We start from the raw sequence: 24,778 nt of genomic DNA, 5'->3' as shown, positions 1-24,778 counted from the left end.
ACTCCAGCAGCGGAGACCCAGCGTCATGTGGATTTGGCAGCGGCCGGGGAGGACTTCTGCTCTCGGGAGCTTGCCCCAGCCGGCGACTTTTTACCCCTTCCCCTACCTCTAGCAGCAAGGAAGGAGGACCCTCGTCCTTTTTTGTATTTATTAGACCGAAAGGACTGCATCTGATAAGGAGACGTCTTCTTTTGTTGTGCAGGGACATACGGTAGAAAAGATGACTTACCCGCGGTAGCTGTAGATACCAGGTCCGCGAGGCCCTCAATCCATTGATGAGTCCATAACGCTCTCCTAGCCGAGACTGCCATGGCATTGGCCCTTGATTCCAAGAGGCCAATATATCTCGCAGCCTCCCTTAGATAGACTGCAGCGTCCCTGATATGACCCAGCGTCAAAAGAACGCTATCCCTATCCAGGGTGTCCAAGTCAGATGATAAGTTATCTGCCCACTTTTCAGTTGCACTCCTCACCCATGCTGATGCCACTGCAGGTCTGAGCAGTGTACCCGTAGTGACATAAGTAGATTTCAAAGTAGTTTCTTGCTTACGATCCGCAGGATCCTTTAGGGCCGCCGTGTCAGGGGACGGAAGTGCCACCTTCTTAGACAGCCGTGCTAGAGCCTTGTCCACGTTGGGGGACGACTCACACTTTTTCCTATCCTCAGAGGGAAACGGGTATGCCATAATAATTCTCTTGGGAATCAGCAACTTTTTGTCAGGAATTTCCCAAGCCTTTTCAAAAAGAGTGTTCAGTTCATGAGAGGGACGAAACGTTACCGGAGGTTTCTTTCCTTTAAACATACAGACCCTTGTCTCAGGAACAGCAGGGTCTTCTGTGATATGTAACACTTCTTTTATTGCCACAATCATGTACTGAATGCTCTTAGCCAGATTAGGATTCAACCTGGCATCACCATAGTCGACACTGGAATCCGAATCCGTGTCGGTATCAGTGTCTGCTATTTGGGTAAATGGCCGTTTCTGTGACCCTGAGGGAGCCTGCGTTTGGGATAAAGCATCTTCCATGGATTGTCTCCATGTTTTGTTCTGAGCCTCAGATTTATCCAATCTCTTATTTAATAAAGCCACATTTGCATTCAAGGCACTCAACATATTTATCCAATCAGCAGTCGGCGGTGCCGACAGATTCACTCCCCCACACTGTTCTGTCTCTACTCCAGCCTCCTCCTGGGAAGAGCCTTCAGCCTCAGACATGTCGACCCACTCGTACCGACACCACTATCACACTGGGCTATAGGGGACAGACCCACAAAAAAGGCCTATTAGAGAAACACAGAGGGAGTTTGCCGGCTCACACCCAGCGCCTATCCCAGTCTGAAAGCACACACATATATATATATATATATATATATATATATATATATATATATATATATATATAATGCCCCCGACCTGGCAGTGCTTTTAATAATAATCAACACCAATTTTGCTGTACCCCCCCCCCCCCCCTCCATTAAGCACACTGTTACTTGTAACAGAAGTGTAGGAGGCCAGGACCAGCATCTCTGCAGCTCGCTGTGGAGATAAAATGGCGCTGATTAGAGCTGTGAGGACCAAGCCCCGCCCCCGTAATGGCGCGCTTATGTCCCGCTATTTTTTATACTGGCGGGGGTTAGTATACAGTGCCTATGCACTGTATGTACTGTTGACAGGCTGATATGAGGACTTCTTGCTGCCCAGGCCCCCCCCCCCCCCCCCCCCTGCACCCAAGTAGTGCCGCTGGTGTGTGGGAGCAATGGCGCGCGCAGTACCTCTGACTGAAGTCTTCTGCCGTCTTTTGTGAAGTCTTCTGTACTTCAGTTACTCACCCGGCTTCTTTCTTCTGGCTCTGTGAGGGGGACTGAGGGGGACGACGGCGCGGCTCCGGGAACGAGCAGCTTGGCTATACCAAGTGATCAGACCCTCTGGAGATAATGGTGTCCAGTAGCCTAAGAAGCAGAGCCTTTAACTCACAGAAGTAGGTTTGCTTCTCTCCCCTCAGTCCCACGAAGCAGGGAGCCTGTTGCCAGCAGTGCTCCCTGAAAATAATAAACCTAAAAAAAGTATTTTCCAGAGAAACTCAGGAGAGCTCCCCTAGTGTGTGTCCAGTCTCTCTGGGCACAGAATCTAACTGAGGTCTGGAGGAGGGGCAGAGAGGGAGGAGCCAGTTCTCACCCATTTAAAGTCTTAAAGTGCCCATGTCTCCTGCGGATCCAGTCTATACCCCATGGTCCTTTTGGAGTCCCCAGCATCCTCTAGGACGAAGGAGAAAAACTAAAACAGAGCACAGGTAACAATTAGCAACACAATTATCAGTATACACTACAGCCGAGATGAAAGGAAGCAAAGGAGTAGTCGTCATACTACTAGGGGCAAGCAGCCACTGAAAGAGATAAATAGTAACGAGCGAAAGGAGATGCAGGTATAGACATTTGCTACATAGGCTGTAATTGAAGTGTAAGAGAAGAGGGTTGTGACAACAGGAGGGAAGAGGGCCCTGCTCCAAGATGCTCATAATCAAGGGGGTGGGGGGAGACAAACAGGTGACATGAGGTGCGAGCAAGCAAAAGGCGGCCTGATATATGGACGGTTATTGAAGCTTTGCAAGGCCAGGGAGAGTCTAATAGAGCGAAGGAGCTCATTCCAGTGTAGGGGGGCAGCACGGGTTAAATCTTGGATTCGCGGATGGGATGCAGTGACCAGGGAAGAGGCCAGGCGATGGTCATTGGCCGACTGGAGTGGGCAGGAGGTAGTATGTAGGGAGAGGAGGTTGGAGATATAGGAAGCAGTGGAGTTAGAGAGGGCCTTGTATGTAAGTGTGGGGGAATGGAAGCCAGTGAAGGTTTTGTCAAAGAGGAGTGGCAAATGTGGAGCGGTGGAAGGAGAAGATAAGTCAATCTACGGAGTTCAGAATAGATTTGAGTGGAGCAAGATAGGAGCATGGGAGGGCAGTGAAGAAAATGTTGCAATAGTCAAGCTGTGAGATGACCAGTGAGTGGATAATAAGTTTAGTCGCACTCTGGAAGAGGAATGGCTTGATCCGAGCGATGTTGCATAGCTGGAACCAAGAGGATTTGGCAAGAGACTGAACGTGAGGGGTGAAGGAGAGTTAGGAGACAAGAGTGACGTCCAAGCAGCGGAGTTGGGGAACAAGTTGGATGATGGTGTTGTTAACAGTGACAGAGATATTAGGGAGGGTGGAAACTCTGTATTGGAAAGGTGATGAGTTCGGTTTTGTCCATGTTGAGCTCCATGGAGCGCTCAGACATCCATGAGGAGATGGCGGAGAGGCAGCTGAGTACCCAACAGAGGACAGAGAGGGAGAGGTGCGAAGAGAAGTATAGTTGCTTATAATTGGCATAGCAGTGGTATTGAAAGCCGAAGAAGCTTATGAGCGCACCCAGGGAAGAAGTGTACAGGGAGAAGAGAAAGATGGAAGGGGGTGAGGTGGAGCCAGAGGCAGACACCAAGAAGGAGCGGTTAGTGAGGTAAGAGGTAAACCAGGCAAGGACAGTGCTGGAAAGGCCAATGGGTTGGAGGGTGTGGAGGAGGAGAGAATAATACACAGTGTGAGAGGCAACAGAGAGGTCCAGGAGGATGAGCAGAGAGAAGTAACCCCTGGATCTGGGCAAAAGCAGGCCATTGGTGACTTTGACAAGGGCAGTTTCAGTGGAGTGTAGGGGGTGAAAGCCAGATTGAAGAGGATCAAGGATAGAGTTGTCAGAGATGTAGCTGGAGATCCGGCTGTACACCAGCCTCTGAAATAATTTGGAGGCAAATGGGAAAATAGCGATGGGGCGGTAGCTAGAAGGTTGGGGTTTTTAAGAATAGGTGAGACAAGAGGATGTTTAAATGGTGAGGGGAAAGATGCTGGTAGAGAGTGACAGGTTGAACAGATGAGCAAGGTGGGAGCAGGCAGTGGGGGAGAGGGAGCAGAGAAGGTGGGGGAGTAGACTTCCTCGTCTGTGGTGGGGAGGAAGGAATACAAGGTGGGATGGCTGGCTGTATGGAAGGGGTGGTGGGGGCAGTGGGGCTGACGAGAGGAGATTTCATGATGGATTGCTTCAATTTTGGAGGAGAAGAAGGAGGCAAAGTCAGTGGCAGTGAGGGAGGATGGGAGGGGTGGAGGGGGGGGGGGGTTGAAGGAGTGTGCTGAAAGTATCAAAGAGGTGGTGGGGACTGGAGGACTTGGAAAGGATTGCTTGGCGAGGGAGAAGGCAGAGCCGTAGGAAGAGAAAATAAACATTAAATAGAGGAAGTCCACCAGAGAGCGAAATTTACTCCAATGACGCTCAGCAATGCTTGATCATTTTTGCAGGAAACGGGCAAGTTTGGAGTTTCACGGTTGGGGTTTAGAACGGTGGAGGGGGACAGAGGTCTTGGGGCAACAGAATCGAGTGCGGAGGTGAGAGTTGAGTTATAGAAAAGGCTGCCTGGTTGGGGCAGGCCAAGGTGGAGAAAGGAGTGTAACGAGGGAGGATAGGACAGCGGGGTCAAGAGACCCGAGATTGCATCTGGTAATGGTGGGTCTAGGTGTGGGGAGGAGATGAGAGGGTAAAAGACAGTAAATGATGGTCAGAGAAGGGGAAGGGAGAGTTGTCGAAGTCAGATAGATCACACCGGTGGGTGAAGACAAGGTCAAGGGAGTGGCCGAGACTGTAAGTTGGGGTAGAAGTCCATTAAAATAGGGCAAAGGAGGAAGAGAGGGCAAGAATATTAGATGATGCTGGTTTAGTGATGTCAATAGGGATGTTAAAGTCATCGAGGATGATAGAGGGTAGGTCAGAGGACAGAAAGTGGAGAATCCAGGCAGCAAAGTTGTCGAGGAGTGGGGGCGGAGGGGCCAGGTGTCGGCAGATGACCGCCACATGGAGGTGGATGGGGTAGAAAAGGCGGATAGAGTGGACCTCAAAGGTGGAGAAAATGAGGGAGGGTTAGGGTGGGATGACATGGAAGGTGGAGTTTGCGGAGAGGAGGATTCCCACTCCGCCACCTTGGCAGTTGTCAGATCTGATAGAGTGGGTGAAGGTGAAGCCCCCATAGGAGAAGGCAGCAGGGGAGATGGAGTCAGAGGACGAGAGCCAGGTTTCAGTAATCCAAGAAGGTTAAGAGAGTGGGAGATGGAGAGGTTGAGGATAGCGGGCAGCTTGTTGCAGACTGATCTGGCATTCCAGAGTGCACAGAAGAAGGGTAGGGAAGGGACAGGAGAGATGCGGATCAGGTTGGCTGGAACACGAGTGCGAGGGACCTGGGTGGTGGTGGTGGTGGTGGTGGGGGGGGGTTTGGTGAGAGCTGGCAGAATGTACTGGTATGGGACAGGGTCTAAGGGTCTAGGAGCCATAGCTCCTGTGCAGTACTTTAGTGGTGATAAGATGAAGATTGTGAGAATGGAGAGTGTGAGAACAACAACAGAAAATACAGAAAAAGTTAAAAACAGGTATACAAAAAGCAAAGACAGTGCAGACCGGATTTTGGGGGAAATAACGGCAAACTGAAATTGTGACACAGTAGATAGTAATATTTTGAAGAATAGAAAGCAAAGGTTGTGATCACTGAAATTTCCAGACAGGGAGTTCTGTAAGGAGTGTCTAGGTTGTGCACCCAGCAGGTGTTGGTGGTGGTGAACTAGTTAACTCACTGCTGTTTGTTGATAATTATAAAAATTTCATCAAAAAAACAGACATATATAAAACTCGGTGACCAGTAAACATTTACTTTTGTACATAAGAGGTAAAAGAAGGGAGCTGCGAGTTTTAAATAAAGGGTTATCTGATTCACGTTACTCAGGTCTTTAAATGATCTCCTGAGTGACAATTAAAAATGAAAAAATGTAATGCTAAAAATGACACCTAAATGTATTGCTAGTCCTAACCATAAGAAGACCCCAACTAAAGCTCATATAAGACTAAACGTAAGCCAAGAAGTAAATCTATTTATTTATGCACAGAAACAAGACCTGTTCTACTCATGTGCAGAATGGGTCTGGCGATATCGCTCGCAGCTCCATGTCAGCCAAAGCATGATTGCCATGCTGCAGATTTGCGGGTCAGAGTGGGGGCAGCACCCCGGACAGTTTTTCAAAAGGGGGTCGTGTTGCTCACAAGGGGGTATATTTACTAAGGTCCCGATTTTGACCGAGATGCCGTTTTTTCTTTAAAGTGTCATCTCGGTAATTTACTAAGCAAAAATCACGGCAGTGATGAGGGCATTCGTAATATTTTGGAAGTCCTAGGAAAAAAATCACGAATCAATACAGCATCGATCAAATACGCCTGCAATTTGGTAGAAATCGGGAATTTACTAAAAAGTGCAAATCACAAACACTGCCGACAATAGCCAAACAGAAATACACTTTGTGGTCAGCGGTGAGGTCACTTTCGGTCAACCGCTGACCACAAAGTTCCCACCATTGGTTACAATGGAGCGCATAGGCGCTACATTGTAACACTGCCGTGTGCCGCCTGTCAGACAGTACAGGAGCACACAGCCGATCAGGAGGGTGCCACAACGTGGCGCTCCCTGATTGGCTGAAGAAACCCACTTAGACATCAGTCAGAGGGGGTTTCTGGCATTCGGGGAAAGGGGTCCCATGTGAAAACATGGGGCCCCTTTCAGTTCGTGGTCGGGTGTCCCGTTTTTTTATTTTTACAAGTACGTGGATTACAAATGGATTATCCGAGGAGCCCTCTACACTGGATTTGGTGAGTAGAATTTTTTCAACAGGTACACCATGGATTCTACATGGAGAAGAGGACCGACCCTCGTGTGAACATAAGGTAAGTATGTGTATATGGTGGTGTGTATGTATGCATTAAAGTTATACTTTCAAGGTGTGTGTGTAATGTCTTTATTGGGGTATTTTTTTAGTAGTAGTACTACAGGTACCAGCGGGCCCGGTTTACCGCCGCATGCTGGTACTTGTGGTTCTCCAAGTACCAGCTTGCGGGGGAGGCTTGCTGGGACTTGTAGTACTGCTCCTAAAAACAATATTCATAACTTTCAACAAAGGCTATCAGCCCCCCATCCGCAGCCCATTGGATGGGGGGGACAGCCTCGGGCTTCACCCCTGGCCCTTGGGTGGCTGGGGGGGGGACCCCTTGATTGAAGGGGTCCCCACTCCCCCAGGGTACCCCGGCCAGGGGTGACTAGTTGGATATTTGATGCCACGGCCGCAAGGCACTGTATAAAAGTGACCCCCGGCTGTGGCATTATCTGTCCAGCTAGTGGAGCCCGGTGCTGGTTTCAAAAATACGGGGGACCCCTACGCTTTTTGTCCCCCGTATTTTTGGAACCAGGACCAGGCGCAGAGCCCGGTGCTGGTTGCTTAAATATGGGGGAACCCCTGTCCATTTTTTCCCCATATTTTTGCAACCAGGACCGGCTCAAAGAGCCCGAGGCTGGTTTGGCTTAGGAGGGGGGACCCCACGCAATTTTTTTTTTAAGTTTAAACATTTTTTTTTTTTTTTTTTTACAAGGTGCACAATGAAACCCTGCACGGATCTCTCAGATCCGGCCGAGATTCATTGTATTAAAGTCGGCAGTGTTTTACAAGTCACTCACGTAAAACACTGGCTAAAAAAACGAATGACATCGACATCGGAAAAACCGAAAATGCAGAATACGGCAGCTTAGTAAATTAGTCGTAATCAATTCAAAAAGTTGCATATTTACACTTTCGATGTCATTCGTGATTGAACTTTGACCTCAAACGGGAAAATACGATTCTTAGTAAATTTACCCCAAGGTGTGATGGACCCAGAGTCTGCATCGTCAGAAGCAGACTAATTTGACCTGGGTGTACGGATCCGATGGCCAGCCTGAGTAGGCTTATTGGTGATTTAAAACATTGTGAATTACGACCGGCAGTTGCGATGGTGTTCTTAGGCTACATCCTCAGACACAGCACTAGGATCTTGGAAATGCATGCAGGAGGCATCTATCTCCTACAGACGCCTCCTGCTGCATTTATTCTTAATTACACAGAACTGCAGAGTCGCTTCCTTGCGGTTGTGCAATTCCATTCAAGCATAAATTAGGTCCTCTATGTATCATCTGCTTTAGGGTATATATAAAACCTACCCTTAGTGTACAAGAAATGGGTTGAGGGCCAACGTGATCCATGGATTTTGGGGAGCTCTCCCAGGCTCTAGAGTAGGCTAGCCACCTCACTTGTTGGACAAATCCTCAGTGAACCACGTCATTGTGGCTATGCCCCAATGTCTAATGCTACGAATTGTGGCTTTTATAGCAGCAGGGAACAGTGTCACAATGACATGGTGAATGACATGATTCTATGCAACCTGCACCTTCCACCTGTCACAAGCTATGATGGGAACTTTGTGTAGAGCCAAGCAATGCATTAAAGCAGCCCTGCCTACAAGAGATGACTAAACTTACTATTGCATAAATCAGGTCAAATCATGCACAACAGTTCTTTCCTCACCTTTGCCTTCTGTGAATGCTTTCTGAAGGGCTCCCTTCACACTGCTGCCACCATGTAGTAGTCTGTGGTTTGGTAATATAGCAATGTGAGATGCTCCATAAATAGCCTCTGGGTTAAAAGCGTAAGCAGAAATCTTTTCTCCAGTTTCCACATTGTTCACCTGTGAAATTATTAGAATTTTCTTTATCTGTAGCGCCGTACATAGTGAAATGACAGAGGCAGCCAGGACAGGTGACCCCCTTTACACTCTGAATATTTATTTTACAGTAACACTGCAACCAGTATGACAGTCCTTACTTCTTAAAATGTACCCATTTGTCTGCATACGGTAGAGACAGCATGCCTAGCTTGGTATACAAGGCCCTGCGAAAGGCGGTTTTCCAAGTCCCTTACAGGTCCTACTCGGCCCCCTTCCCTGGATGAGCCCATTCTGGGTAATCTGTACCCACCCATTTTTGCCACCCCTGCGCTTAACAAACTGTTTAGAATGGATACTATTCATTAGAAATATCTAGTATGAACACTAGTACAAATCTAGTACGCCACTTCCATGCACCAGTGTAATTTTTTGGGCCTACAAAATGTTCCCCAATGAATGCAGGAGACAAAAAAAACCCATTAATGGCTCTGAGGAAATTGGTAGTCATGCAAAGAAACATGGTAGCCTGTAGTGGGAGACCCTGAACATACGGCAACTACTGCATAAGACCTTTGAGCAGATCAGACTTTGAAATTAACTAAGTGATTGCCCATCATTGGGAGCAGAGGGAAACAGCGTGATATCTACTGACTGTGCACCAAGCTGCAGTTGGAGGACACAGACCCCGTTATAGCTATAGCCACATTGGAAGCAGCAGCGGTGAAACCACAAAGATAACAGAGCATTTGAGCAGTTACGCCAGTGGTTTACAAACTTTTTTGAATCACGGCGCCCTAGAATATCAGAATTTTTTTCACGGCACCCCTAGGCCAAAAATGTATTATTGAGAAATTTAGAAACAAATATTACATTGAGTAGATCGCGTTTATATGTCATCCTTATGGTCAGTTGTGTGGTGAGGGACAAGATTTGCTTTTGTTTGTCCCCATATTTTATGACTGACAGCCATCAGCACTAGTTTTGCCTATTATATTGACCATGAATAATTTGAATTGGTTCTGGACCACCAACCCAGGGCACCCCTGCAAGTGTCCCGAGGCACCCCAGGGAGCCACGGCACACAGTTTTGGAACCTCTGAGTTATGCTATAGCCAGTGGACAGAGAGCATAATATAGCTGTAGGCCTGTAGACGCAGTGGAAACAACAGAAGTGAAACCACAATAGAGAACTGCTAATCACATCAGCCTTCATAAAATATGTATCTGGTCTACTCAATGCTGCTGAGCACAATTTAGAATTACATTTTTTTTTTAAAGTGCCTTTTATTAAAGTATCCCTAATATATGTTTGTGCATGAATTTATCTGAGCACAATACCATCAAGGGTTTCAATTGTGTGAGACATTAATTACACAGAAGATCTATTATCGTTGACTCACAAAGCCCTTGACATTTACCAGAGCCAGTGGGAAAATACCGGCAGACGCACACATTGCACCTGTATTGGAGAATCTGCTGGTTTGCTTCCCTCTGGATTGTGCAATATGGAACATAAACCTATGATAAATCAGTGTACATGAGACTGTGCAATAGTTCGATCACTGTCCTAGGAAATATAGATAGATGTTTATTAAATGTATAAATATAACATAAGCTAAGTGCTGAAGATCTTTGATCAATACACTATTTTATGAATGTTGTAGTACAACTTTGAAAAACTTTTTTTTTTTAACCATTAACATTCTCCATGAAGAATTGCTGAAACGACTCTTTTATTCAAAATAATTAATTAAAAGAAAATATATTCTATTTTCTAATGAAGAAAAAATGCACTTTACATTTGTACCATGTGCTTCTCTATGTAAGTCTATAATATATGTTATCCCTTACAAAACCATTTAAGAAATTGTGTTAAAATGCCATCTACCCGGCATAAAATCTGCTCTCTAGTGGGTTGCATCACACAGTGATAATCTATGCACACTGACTTTCTGTAGCGCTGGGAATATATGTATATGTGCTGTATAAGTGTATCATGGTAGCACAGTGGTTAAGATTGCTGGTTGACAATAAGTATAATTTACATTACCTTTAACATGCATTCAAAAAAGCAGCCAATGCAGTCGCCAATCCAGTTTGCTTGCATACTTTTCACACCATACCATTCGGGAAGATAAGCTAGAGCATCTCGCATAGCCTGCAATAACCATAACATAAGTAATCGTGAGTTCACCAGTAAAAGGGAAAATCTAATCTAGTTTTAGGTTTATTATTTTACAAATGATTGTCATTATTTTGCACATTCTGTACTATCTTTTCATTACAATTTCCATGTACTGTCTGTTCTGTCAATAACAATTTTGCCTTAACCAGCACATAAAAATTATATAGCCTATATTATCATTAAACTAGACACATCCACCTTGTAGAATACATGATCAAATAACTAGTTACCAGCCCGTCAAAATAACGGAACAAAATAACAGTAATGTCAGCGCCGGCGCTGTGTGTTCCAGAACGCAGCAACACTTGAATTGCTCCATCGGGCGCCATCTAGTGGCCACCAGCACACAAAACACTTGAATTCCCCCCATAGAAGTGAGGAGCAGCGTTAGCTTTTTATTATATAGGATGAAATTATATTACTAGGGCGCATGTTCTCTATCTACCACAGACTACATCTTGTAGATTGATGAATCAAGTTCACCATTGATGATATACAATTGGTTGGGTGCCTGAAAATAATTATATAAGTTCCTTGATGAACGGCATTCCAATCTGTAGTCAATTGCATAAACCCGTTGGTTTTATGCAAAAACAAAACTTGTAAAAGAACCTGTGTGGTCCAAAACATTGTAAACTTTAATAAAGCAATGGGTTTATGCAACTGTGTCATGACTGTGGTTTTTGTGAACCTGGTGTTAGTGAAGTCTGTGCGAGCGACTGGAGGACTATGTGAATATTAGGCTGGTCTGTAGGAATCAGTGAGAAGGAGCAATACCTGACCGGGGATCGAACCCGGGCCTCGGCAGAGAAAGCCGTATCCTGACCACTGGCTCACCAGAGACTTGGTATTGATAGCAGGATGGTGAATGTATTGGTGAGATTGAACTGGCTGATTACTGGTGAGATAGTAAGCTGGACTGGTTACTGGTGAGACTGAGAACCGGGCTGTGTACCTGTATACTGGAACGCAACTGTAATCCAGGCTGGTACTGGATATAACTGGAAACTCAACTGAAAGTAGAACGATGACTGTGGCTGTGACTTTAGGACAAGGCTGAAGAACACTGCGGCTGTGGCTTTAAGACGAGACTGAAGAATACTGCAGCTGTGGCTTCAAGATGAGACTGTAGAATACGGAAGCTGAGTCTTTAAGATGAAACTGTAGAATACTGCATCTGTGACTTTAAGATGAGACTGTAGAATACTGCAGCTGTAGCTTTAAGATGAAACTGTAGAATACTGCAGCTGTGCCTTTAAGATAAGACTGTTGAATACTGCAGCTCTTACTTTAAGACAAGACTGTGGAATACTGCAACTATGACTTTAAGATGAGACTGTAGAATACTGCAGCTGTGGCTTTAAGATAAAACTGTAGAATACTGCAACTGTGACTTTAAGATGAGACTGTAGAATACTGCAGCTGTGTCTTTAAGATGGGACTGTAGAAATACTGGATATCAATGGTAACACAACTGTAATCCAGACTGGGTAGCAAAAGAGCAGAGTTTAACAGGAACCGAAGTTCAAGTGTTACCTTTAGGGAGCTCAGCTTCTAAGCTCACACTTGTGTGACACAAGGAACTGGCAGAGACTCCTGCTCAAGTCTCCTGACTTATACTTCCTGGTCTTTGGTGATTGGTGAGCAGTGTGAGGTGATTCAGAGAGTCTCAGGCTGGCACAGGATTGGACAGCTCTGGATTAGGTGAACTGTCACTGTCACATGAGTTCTCTAGATTAGGCTCTGATGTGGAGTGAGGCCTAGCAGGCTGAAAGAACAGTGAAGCCTGAACTTCTGCAAATGAACAGAGGATGCTGGCTTTTAAGGGCCCTACACATTGAGCGATATGCCGCCGAGCTGCCCGACGGCGGATACGGCCGACCGGCGACCCGGCGGCTGGGGGGGGGGGGGGCAGTGACAGGGGGAGTGAAGTTTCTTCACTCCCCCCATCACCCGGCTCCATAGAAGTGCAGGCAAATATGGACGAGATCGTCCATATTGGCCTGTATGCACAGGCGATGTGGCACAAGCAATGAATGAGCACGGGGCCGCGCATCGTTCATCGCTGGTGCCTCCACACTTAAAGATATGAACGGTATCTCGTTCATTAATGATCGAGATCGTTCATATCTTTGAGCATTATCGCCCAGTGTGTAGGGCCTATTAGGCCTAAACGTCAGATTGCTGAATTCAGCTTCACACAGAAGATTAAACACCACAGGTGGAGCTCGTTAACTCTGCACTCAGGAAATTCATGGTACTGACAAGCTGTTTATCCCAGTGAGCAAAAAGACACAGGGTCCGGGACAGATGGCAGAGGTAAGTCATCAAATATGAGAACTACAGTCAGGATTGTGACAAACTGACTACAATTTGGAATGCCGTTCATCAAGGAACTTATATATAAAGTTAAAAAATAAAAAAAAAACATACATTCTTTAGACCATAATCCCCTTTTAGGAGTCACAGCTTTCCTACCAGAAAACTAATGGCAAAATCCCACATTGAGATCTGATTATTGGACCAGATGTATCAGCCTTGGAGAGTGATAAATAGCACGGTGATAAAGTACCAGCTTCTAACTGCCATGTTACAGGCTGTGTTTAAAAAATGACAGTTATGATTGGCTGACACTTTATCACTAGGCTATTTATCACTCTCCAAGGCTTGATAAATCTGTGCCATAATCAGAGCTCAATGTGGGATAACTGGATCCCAATGTCCTTATTGAAGTCTCAGCTTTCCTAAAAGAGAATGTAGGGGTGGCGCTGGCTTAATGTGTTTTGACTGAACAGTCTTTTTCAAAAGTGAATTTTTCCTATTTTTATTCATGTACATACTGACGGCTGGAGCATTAAGCCTGTAAGAGGAGGAATTAAAAAAAAAAATATATTAAGCTGTTACAGAGAGTTTCTGAGGTAAGAGCAACCACATGTAGGTGTGGAAACAAGGGAATCTATCATGTGATGAAGGAGAGGTATCCATCCTATAATACCTCTGGAGTGCTGTGAATTTCACTGGGACTTTTTCCACAACTAATTTTATTTACTAGACTAGATTGGATATATAAGTTATTTTCTCTCATATACAGTATATATCATGGAGGGTGAAATCGATTCATCAGTCTGTCTGATTGTATCCCGTGAGATACAGAGAACCCGCACCCATGTAATATCAATTAATTATTTACCTTCTGTCAATATAATAAACAATATGGCCACTAAGAAATGCATATACTCGCTATAATAGAGCATACAATGCTTATAAATATATTTTCAGTCTGAAGATTAAATTAGCAAATATTGACTGCTGAAACAGATTTTAGATCTCAAAGCCTATCTAATGCCAATTCACTTTATCAAAAGAGAATACAAGAGATGTTTAAAAAGTTCAAAGCTTGTAAGCTTGCAAGTAAGGCGCCTCTTTCCTCTTTGTTATTCCCCAGTCATGGTTTACTACTGTTCTATTAATGCTTTATTACCAATTTTAAAACACAACAGAATATGCAGGTGTTATGTAAGTAAATGTTAATAAATAAATAACAAGTTAACAATAAGCTCTGTGAGGCTCTGCTATCCTATAACATTTGCCTATTCCTGCCTTAAGCAGTAATTTTAGTGCAGGATATGTGCAGAAGTTTAACCCTTATATCCCTTATGCTTAAAGCCATTATTTTGGAAGATACTGGCTCTGACAGTATGTCTTGAAGGACACTTCCATGCATGCAGGATTGGAGGTCAAGGTAGAATGGATGCATCAGCAGAGAACAGTCTATGGAATGCAGATCCTGGCTTTTCAAGCATCCAACCTAAACAGGCCTTGTACACATGACAGGGGATTGACACCTACTTCTCTTTGTATATGGAAAACACACATGAAAGTAAACAATAAAAATCCCTGTTGCCTTAAGGACTCCTGTTTTGAAACGGTTCTTGTGCTGATCCCTGAAGTTGTACAATGTATGATACAGCACAGTATATAATAACTGCACATTGAGACAGTAACAAACATCAATTAAAAAATTATTATATAAAAAAGACAAAGAAAAATAAGTCTATCAAACACCTTTTTTACTTTACAAACGCTTTTATGTTCACATGGAAAATTTACTTGAAAGTGCACAGAACACATATGCTGGTATCCAATTAGATGCGGTAATTTACAGCAGCTAAAGGATCGGCCTAGGGCTATCCAGTTAGCCACAACAATTACCATTTATCAGGGATTAGGCTATAGGTGCCTGAGGCACCCGAAGCATTATCCGCGATAAGCAGCTGTCATAGACCTGTTTATCGCCACAGCTCCTACCAAGAGGCGAGGAAATCTCCGTTGGAAGACGGAGTCTCTGGCCTTGGCACGCCTTCATTTTGTAAAAAGGCTGCCATCACCGCCACCTCCCCACCCCCAAATGGCTGCAGACTGTCAATCACTTGACGACTGCAGCTGTCCTGCTTCCGCCGACGCAGGACACCTACTGCATATGCACTGTATGGGTCCGGAGCATGCACAAAGTACCGGCAATCAGTACTACTTCCTGAATCAGGCTCTTTTAGCAGTACGTTAAAAAAACATAGCACTGGGAAAAGCATGGCACTGTCCAATAATATTACTACACCAATAATACCACTCCAGAGTGACTTTTATGGATCCGTTATTCATTTGTTTCATTAATTTACATACTGTTATTTACTCTAGAGCTAAAGTTCATAAACCTGTCCATGTGACGAGAAAATAGTAAAGTGACTGCTTATCAGCGCAGGAAGGGAGTCTTCACCGTAAGGGCAATATGAATATGGAATTCACTGCCAGAGAAGTTTTAATGGCGGACTCAGTCAATGCGTTTAAAAAAGGGTTAGATAAATGTCTAACAGAAAAAGATATCCGAGGATATAGCCTTTGACCAGAATAGAACAGGGAATATAATATATTTTAGGTTGAACTAGATGGACTACTGGTCTTTTTTCAACCTCACCAACTATGTTACTATGTTATGTTATCACTTTACTTCAACTATAAAGCTCCACATGCACATTGCAAAAAATGTGTGATGCGTTCTCTATGGCTAATTTCACCCACAGGGTAGATCGTCTTCTGAAGAGGAAGTTAGCTACTTCAGGATAGTTCTAAAAAGGGGATACAGTTAAAATGCCTGCGTTCAGGAGACCGACATCTGAATCCCGACAGCCAGCATTTTACCGACAGACAATAGCCCAACACCAACCGGCTATGCCCACTCGTTGGTTGGTCCAGGCCCGAAGCATGGCGAGCGCACTATTACCAGATCCCTAAAAAGATATATATACAGTGAATCCAGAAAGTATTCACAGCGCTTCGCGTTTTCCTCATTTTGTTATGTTACAGCCTTATTCCAAAATGGGATAAATTAATTTTTTCACTCAAAATTCTACACACAATACCCATAATGACAACGTGAAAAAAGTTTGAGATTTTTGCTAATTTATTAAAAATGTAAAAAAAAAAACAAAAAAACTAAGAAATCACATGTACATAAGTATTCACAGCCTTTGCCATGAAGCTTCAAATTGAGCTCAGGTGCATCCTGTTTCCACTGATCATCCTTGAGATGTTCCTACAGCTTAATTGAAGTCTGCCTGTGGTAAATTCAGTTAACTGGACATGATTTGGAAAGGCACACACCTGTCTGTAAAAGGTGAGGAAGATAGATGTATTTAGCTTAAGCAGTGTCAGCCATTTTGTTAAGTAGCAGCCATGATGTAGTGAAGTAGAAGTATGCTTTGCCGGATACATCATAATAATGCTGACATTTCACAGTTAGTACGTTCTGTGTGAAGCAAGGTTGTAGCTATAAGTTTTGAAAACGTTATTAGACAGTTTCTGTGTGTTTAGACTTCTTGTGAAGGACACGTAGGAGGGTGTCAGCCTGAGAGGAGTTATGAGAAGAGATGCATTATTGTTTTGAAAATGTGACGTGTATCAAGTGTTCATGCAAGTACCTTATTTCTCTATATAATGTCTGCTGAATAAAGTAAAGCCAGTCTCATTTGGTGGACATAACTGCGTGTGTTGTCTGCTTCCTGGGATTCCCAATCGATTAGTAAACAAAGGGTAATGAACAGACAATTGAAGGAGATTGATAGTAGTAGGTTCATCTCCGACAGTTACATGGGGGCTCTTGTTCCGGAATCGATGAGCTTGTCAATATCAGATGACGACGCAACTGCTGGATGTGTGCAACTACTAGCATACTCGGGTAAGTAATCTGAAGACTGATCATTATATATCAACCTGATTACTCTGTCAGTAATTGTATACAGTCATGTGGTCTGTTCATTTGATTAGGTAAGCAATACTCGATCATTTGGACCTGATTGTCTGTTTGATAAACATTCATTATTTGTCTGTGTGCGCTGATAAAGATTATGGGGGTAATTCTGAGTTGATCACAGCAGGATTTTTGTTAGCAGTTGGGCAAAACCATGGGGGTAATTCCAAGTTGATCGCAGCAGGATATTTTTTTAGCAGTTGGGCAAAACCATGTGCACTGCAGGGGGGACAGATATAACATGTGCGGAGAGAGTTAGATTTGGGTGGGTTATTTTATTTCTGTGCAGTATATATACTGGCTGCTTTATTTTTACACTGCAATTTAGATTGCAGATTGAACTCACCACACCCAAATCTAACTCTGTCTGCACATGTTATATCTGCCTCCCCTGCAGTGCACATGGTTTTGCCCAACTGCTAAAAAATGTCATGCTGCGATCAACTTGGAATTACCCCCCATGTGCACTGCAGGGGAGGCAGATATAATGTGCAGAGAGAGATAGATTAGGGTGTGGTGTGTTCAATCTGCAATCTAAATTGCAGTGTAAAAATAAAGCAGACAGTATTTACCCTGCACCGAAACAAAATAACCCACCCAAATCTAACTCTCCCTGCACATGTTATATTTGCCTCCCCTGCAGTGCACATGGTTTTGCCCAACTACTAAAAAAATTCCTGCTGCAATCAACTTGGAATTACCCCCTATAAGTTTTAGCTTCACTGTTGCAAGGGAAAAAATGTGGTTTTATTTTAAAGCTCTAAGTTTCAGTTTCACTTTTGCAAGTAAAAAATATGTGGTTTTATTTTTAAATGACGTGTCAGAATTTTTGTGGTATAATCCTGCTATTGAGTCTGAATATTGTGAATTTAAAGGTATATTGCAATATAGTGATTTCAGTTTTGTAGGGAACCTAAGATAGGTTTTGCAACAGTTGCGGGATGGCATGTTGATAATGTGGTGATAGAAAATTTATTGGTGATAAATTTCCATGTTGTCTTGAAAATTACCTGTTAATTATATACTCTTTGGTTCCACAGTTATAGTTAGTGAAGGAAATTCTACTGATTGTAAACAACATTTAACCAGTACGGTTAAGACACTGAACACTCACATACTCAGCCTTTTAAATCCAGAATCTGAAGCCGAGATTTAACAGACAAGGTTTTGTAATAACGGTATCAGTTTTTTTTTCATAGTAAATCATACTAAGTCTTTTTGTCACTTAAAATGTATTCCTGGTTTAACATTATTAGAAGTAGACGTTAAAGCCGTTATTGACAAAGGTAACTTATTCATATATAAAAAACCTATGACTCAGTGATTTAAGAAGTCTTTGTAAACTAGATAAAGTCAAGTCAGAAATGACAGAATTTTGGTTTGTTGTGTCAGAGGATTAAGATCCAAGTGGTTTGCTTCATTTGGTCCCGCATTGCTGATGAATACAGAAAACACTTAAATAAGAAGATATAGCTTATAAACTGAGGTATTTTCATAAGAAAACACTTAATACTAGTGTGATGTTTGTAAGACTAAGGGGGTCATTCCGAGTTGATTGCTAGCTGAAAATGTTCGTTGCGCAGCGATGATGCAAAAAATCGGCACTTCTGCGCATGCGGCGCAATGTGCACGCGTGACGTACTTTCACAACGGCCGATGCAGTTTCACACAAGGTCTAGCGAAGCTTTTCAGTCGCACTGCTCGCCGCAGTGGGCGTTTCTGGGTGTCAACTGACCATTTTCAGGGAGTTTCGAAAAAATGCAGGCATGCCTGGGAGAACGCAGGGCGTGTTTGTGACGTCAAATCCGGAACTGAAAAGTCTGAAGTGATCACAAGCGCTGAGTAGGTCTGGACATGCACTGAAACTGCACTTTTTTTTTTGAAGCCGCTCTGCGATCCTTTCGTTCGCACTTCTGCTAAGCTAAGATACACCCCCAGAGGGCGGCAGCTTAGCGTTTGCACGACTGCTAAAAGTAGCTAGCGAGCGATGACCCCCTAAGTCAGGGGTGTCAAAGACAAGGCCCGCGGGCCGAATCCGGCCCGCCAGACCTCGTCTGATGGCCCGCGGTGCCGCCGCCATGAAACCCCCTTCTCCCGAGTGCCCAGCTCGGGGGGGGGGCGGGGTTTCGCGGAATGACGCGATTGCGTCGTGACGTCACGGCGCAAACGCGTCATTCAACGAAACCCCGTCGGAGGAGGGAGAAGAAGGGAGCCGCGCAGACGAGGAGGGAGAGGCGGCTGAAGAGCGGCGAGAACCGCTTCAAATGTAAGTCAGCCCCTCTCCCTTCCTCTCTTTCTCTCTCTCTCCCTCCTTCCACCACCTGCCGCTATGTGTAAAATGGGGACCTGTGCCTGCCACAATGTGTAAAATGGGGACCTGTGCCTGCCATAATGTGTAAAATGGGGACCTGTGCCAATGTGTAAAATGGGGACCTGTGCCTGCCACAATGTGTAAAATGGGGACCTGTGCCAATGTGTAAAATGGGGACCTGTGCCTGCCACAATGTGTAAAATGGGGACCTGTGCCAATGTGTAAAATGGGGACCTGTGCCTGCCACAATGTGTAAAATGGGGACCTGTGCCTGCCACAATGTGTAAAATGGGGACCTGTGCCAATGTGTAAAATGGGGACCTGTGCCTGCCACAATGTGTAAAATGGGGACCTGTGCCTGCCACAATGTGTAAAATGGGGACCTGTGCCAATGTGTAAAATGGGGACCTGTGCCTGCCACAATGTGTAAAATGGGGACCTCTGCCAATGTGTAAAATGGGGACCTGTGCCTGCCACAATGTGTAAAATGGGGACCTGTGCCTGCCACAATGTGTAAAATGGGGACCTGTGCCAATGTGTAAAATGGGGACCTGTGCCAATGTGTAAAATGGGGACCTGTGCCTGCCACAATGTGTAAAATGGGGACCTGTGCCTGCCACAATGTGTAAAATGGGGACCTGTGCCAATGTGTAAAATGGGGACCTGTGCCTGCCACAATGTGTAAAATGGGGACCTGTACCTGCCGCTATGTGTAAAATGGGGACCTGTGCCTGCCACAATGTGTAAAATGGGGACCTGTACCTGCCGCAATGTGTAAAATGGGGACCTGTGCACTATAAAAGGGGGCACATGGCTGGGCACTATAAAAGGGGGCACATGGCTGGGCACTTTAAAAGGGGGCAGATGGCTGGGCACATATAAGGCAGGTGGAGCGGTAAATTTTGGATATACTGACCTACAGATACAACCGGCCCTTTGATGGGGACCAAACTGCTGATGCGGCCCCCGATGAATTTGAGTTTGACACCCCTGCCCTAAGTCTTTTAAACTAAGAGTTCCCTAGAAAACACTTATTACTATAAGTGTGATGCTTTAAAGAGTAAATCTTTTAAGCTGAGGTATATACTGACTTTTGTTTTTGATACTGCGCAGTACAAGTAAAGGTGCAGCCCCGAAGGATATCGCAAAGTGAATTGATCAATCACGTGAAGGGACCGCATAGTAAATTGGAAGTACTAGGGAAGAAAAAATAGGCACTTATTGGTGCAATTTGCGTAAGGGTCAAAACTTCCCAGAGGAAGAAAAGTGTTTACTAATGATGGAGATTTGAAACAAACAACAAACACTGGATTGATAAACAAGGTTTTACTGACACTGTTAAGAATTTGACAAACTGTTTCAGAGGAATAAGGTTTAATACATCACCTGAATGAATAAGTAGTTAAAAGCGTATACACATGTCGACAAAAGACGTATGCTCAGAATGTGTGTGGCATTTACAGAAAAGAAAGGGCAGGGCCCTTTCATATTGAGAGCCATTTCGTTTTGAGCTGAACCAGAAGTGTGGAGAAACACTACGTACTCAGTAGAAAGAGTTTATATATTGATGGGATGTCACTTTATTCCAAAACCAAGTGATATCGGTAGAGAGTGGCTGAGTTTCCTTGCTAGTACAGGAAATCGAGCACATAGCTTCATATCCTACTATCCTTTGGATCCTGGATATTGATACTTGGAAAAGTACCTAAGTGTTAAATGTTACCTAAGTTTAATATACTTGAGTGTTAAAATACTTAATGGTTTGGTTGTACCCAACCTCCAAGAACAGTGGATCCAAATTGTTCCCTGGTTTATACAAAAGTATCAGGATGGAAATGTACAAATAGAGATTGTCAAAATTTAATATTAGGTCTGAAAAATGCAGACCTAATAATTCTGGGATACTGCCCACAGCACGTAGTACTAGAAGCAGTAATAAGGGAAAGTTAAGGGTTACTCCCTATAAGCAAGGTTCCTGGAAATGTGATAAGCAAAGAGAAAGGTTCCAACAGGCAAAGTAATCATACAGCTACAGCCCGTCTATGTTGTAAATCCCTCAGGGAAACCACAGAAGCTGATTCCATATGGCCGAAGTACTAGTGTGTAAATCCAAAATATTACAAAACTTGAACAATAGATAACAGATATATCAAGGTTTATCATAATAGTAACATTATCAAGTATAATCTGTTATTCTATGTACTCTGCAAATATGCGGGTTGGGGATGGGAAACAAGGTAACAATTTACCTGTTAGTTCTACGTGACTAATGACATGCGGATGTACAAATGTTTATGACTATGGAATATGGATAATATAATATAATATACATAATACAACAGTAAGCAAAAATTGCATTAGAAAAATAATTGTCATTTTATTCCTGAATGCCTTAGAATGTTTTAAAGATAATTAGAAAGCAGTAAGTTTTATAGAACATGCTACTGCAAAGTATATTAATGGGTGACTATGCATAATTTGGCAGATTTATATATATTTCCATAAAGTAATTTTTTCACATATGCAATGTGTATTTTAGTTTTGGGTTAGAGAATAATTCTCATCTGTCAGCTCAGGATAGTAAGCATAGTGCTTATTATTACAGTGCTTTATTATTATTTAAAATATTAAATGTTTTGTGATGCAGTTTTGATGCAGGGGAAAATTAGTTGGACATTGCAGCTCCAAACATATTGATTGAGAACATTACATACCATGGTGTCAGTCAAATGTGTTGGGAATTGTAAACAAGTTACCAGGTATGAGGGAATAGAATCCTGCTGCATTCTTTGAGCAAATAAGTGTATGATGTATGATATACTGTATATATACAGGATCTTTGTGCAGCCGAGAAGCACCTTTCACAGACGGCGAAGTCTGGTATTGATCTTGCACTTGTTATACTTACGGTGGTTTATACTGCCACTTGTGGTACGTGTTCTTACCTCATGTGTGTCGGACTGTTGTAATAAACTACAATTTTAAAACTGATACGCACTATGGAGCGCTCCTTTTCTTCCATTTAATTACAAAATTCATTACCAACTGTGGGTATTGGTGTCCAGTGGAGCTGCCGATTCAAAGAATCCTGGTGCTTAAGGGGATATATTGGAATCCATTTGAAAGCGTGGACATTCTCCTTTTTTACAGCTGAAACTGGGACTTGTGGTTCCACAGTAAAACACTTGCAAAGAGGACTGGTATTTGCGCATAAACTGTTTTCTGTTATATATATATATATATATATATGTACAGAATGGTAGAACCCAGCGCCTTCTGTGTTATGCAAACTCCAAGTGCAAATTAAATACTTATATGCGTACCGCATCCCATGTGGATATCAAGCATGTGATATAAATCGTAGTTCTCCTGATGTCGGTCCTGTAGCTTTCCCACAAACTTCGTGGACGGTCCGTATGAAAATTAGAAGAATACCACAAAATAGTGTAATATTGCCAGCGTATATGAAGGTGTGCATAAGTGAATTTTCTGATGTGATTGGTAATAGTGCCTTTAAATAAACAGTGCACCTAGTGTCATAATAGAATGACTGTGAGAAAGTGCCCACCGCCTGTAGTAATATATATAAGTACCCTCAAGACTTGTAAAACTTGCATGTAGGAATAACTTTATATGGTTCTTCTCCTGTGGTTCTTGTTGGGGACCCTTAGAAATAAAATAGAGTCTGATTTTCTCTGGTCTCTCACAGTTTGCAGCTCTCAGCAAAACCCTGCACTGTGCTGATGCCTACACCCATGGCATCTATTCAAGGATCATTGGTCGCTTTGCAGAGTAGAGCAGCGGTGATCTAAGACTCCCCAACAGACACTGCGGCCCGCGACTCGGAGTGTGTGATTAGCAGGGCTGTCCGGCTCACTCTCTGCCGGACACTCACTGACCGCGGCGCTTCTCCTTTTCCTGGCGCTCCTGTGTACGACTACGAGCCCGTAGTCTTGTCTTGCTGTGTCTTGAGGAAGGGAGTGCGTCTCCTGAAACGTTGACATTAAAGCACGTTTTTCTACATTCTTGAAAGTCTCCTGAGTGCCGGCTTCCATGCACTATACATAGAGCCATCCTGCTCAAGGAGGGCACCGGAGCACATTCCCAGCGGGTACGAGGAGTGCCAGACCCAACAGAGCGGTATATATATATATATAGATAGATAGACCCTGTTAAGTAAATTTAGAACAGGTTTTAAAAGCACGGCAACAGGTTTCTTATCAGCCATATGTTAGGCAGCACACACAAGATGATAGAATATGAGGGTGTGCAACCCCTGTGTCGGAAACAGTGTACTCAGTCGCCACTGGCAGTTCGACAAAAGTGACTTTACCCACAGGAGACACAAGGGCTTCAAGAACTGTTTTTTTATGCACAACCAGATTCCTCCACGTTTACTTACAGATCAGGCCATCGAAGCAACTGGATTGGGAGGTCAAGCCCTACCCCCTGCAAGAAAGTAAGATGTACCTACAACATTCCAGCAAGGATCTAACCTGAAATACAAGCTGCTATACAAGGATACCTCTCACAGGAAAAGTAAGACAAAGAGGAACAACAACTCCCAGCATGGATATCATTATGTTGAACACCAGCATGAGTGGACCTGGACTAAGGAGATAACATGACAGCAGCAGAAGAAATAGATATGCAAGTGAAGAAAGGACAAAGTATGAAGGCAAATGAATGATGCTTCCTCTGCCAATATGAAGTACAAGCTTCTTCAGGTGCATCCCAGTGAACATAATGTCTCCAGAAGAAACAATGGAAGGTATAACTGCAGTCACCTTGCCCACTGGAGCAGGACGTGCATAATTGTGTTGTGCTTAATGCATACTGGAGCCAGCAGACGCAGAAGATAGCAGAGGGAGGTATCACAAGAACTGATGACATCAGAAACTCTTAAAGGGACAGGAGATGCAAGAACTACAGTCACTAATACCAGTCCAGGCTTGACCTCGGAGTACATGTGCAGTGACTTTGCTGGAGCACAATGTACTGAAGCTTATCCAAGCGAGAATACAGCACACACCAGCAGAAGTTGAACTTTCCAGCAACTTATCAAAGGAAAGAACAGAACCATTAAGAAGCAAGTTAGAACAGAAGTTCAGTATTGGCTCATTTCCACAGTACCAGTTTTGGAAGCAAGTAAGCAATACTACTAGGACCAGAGTACCCCAGGGAGGGGCTGCATCACCAAGTGATTTATCCACAAGACACACAGCTAAATACAGGATGTGAATGAACTGCTGATTGCCACCACTAAAAGAAGTACCAAGAAGAGATGGTGTCCTTATCAAAGTTTCTGGAAGGACAAGACTGCAGAGCCTCAGAAGGAGAAATTGCAGCTAGCCAAGCAAGAGGTAATCTTCCTAGGGCACTCAAGGTACCCGA

General features: G+C 43.9%; 1 protein-coding gene across 5 annotated transcripts in view; it reads right to left on the bottom strand.

Annotated features, from left to right (window-relative positions):
- LARS2 (leucyl-tRNA synthetase 2, mitochondrial) overlaps positions 1 to 24,778 on the bottom strand; it is a 706,190-nt gene that overhangs the window by 198,408 nt on the left and 483,004 nt on the right. For all 5 annotated transcript variants that reach the window (XR_010177698.1, XM_063922423.1, XM_063922424.1 and 2 more), the window contains 2 exons: positions 10,635 to 10,742; positions 8,446 to 8,605 (listed from right to left, as the gene is read on the bottom strand). Coding sequence is in view for 4 of the 5 variants with exons in the window: in XM_063922423.1 (XP_063778493.1) it covers positions 8,446 to 8,605; positions 10,635 to 10,742 (268 nt within the window). In the remaining variant the exon portion in view is untranslated. The remainder of the gene's footprint in view (positions 1 to 8,445; positions 8,606 to 10,634; positions 10,743 to 24,778) is intronic.

Source organism: Pseudophryne corroboree, chromosome 5, assembly GCF_028390025.1.
Source record: "Pseudophryne corroboree isolate aPseCor3 chromosome 5, aPseCor3.hap2, whole genome shotgun sequence".
Lineage (NCBI taxonomy): Eukaryota > Metazoa > Chordata > Amphibia > Anura > Myobatrachidae > Pseudophryne > Pseudophryne corroboree.
This window is presented reverse-complemented; position numbering and strand designations above follow the sequence as displayed.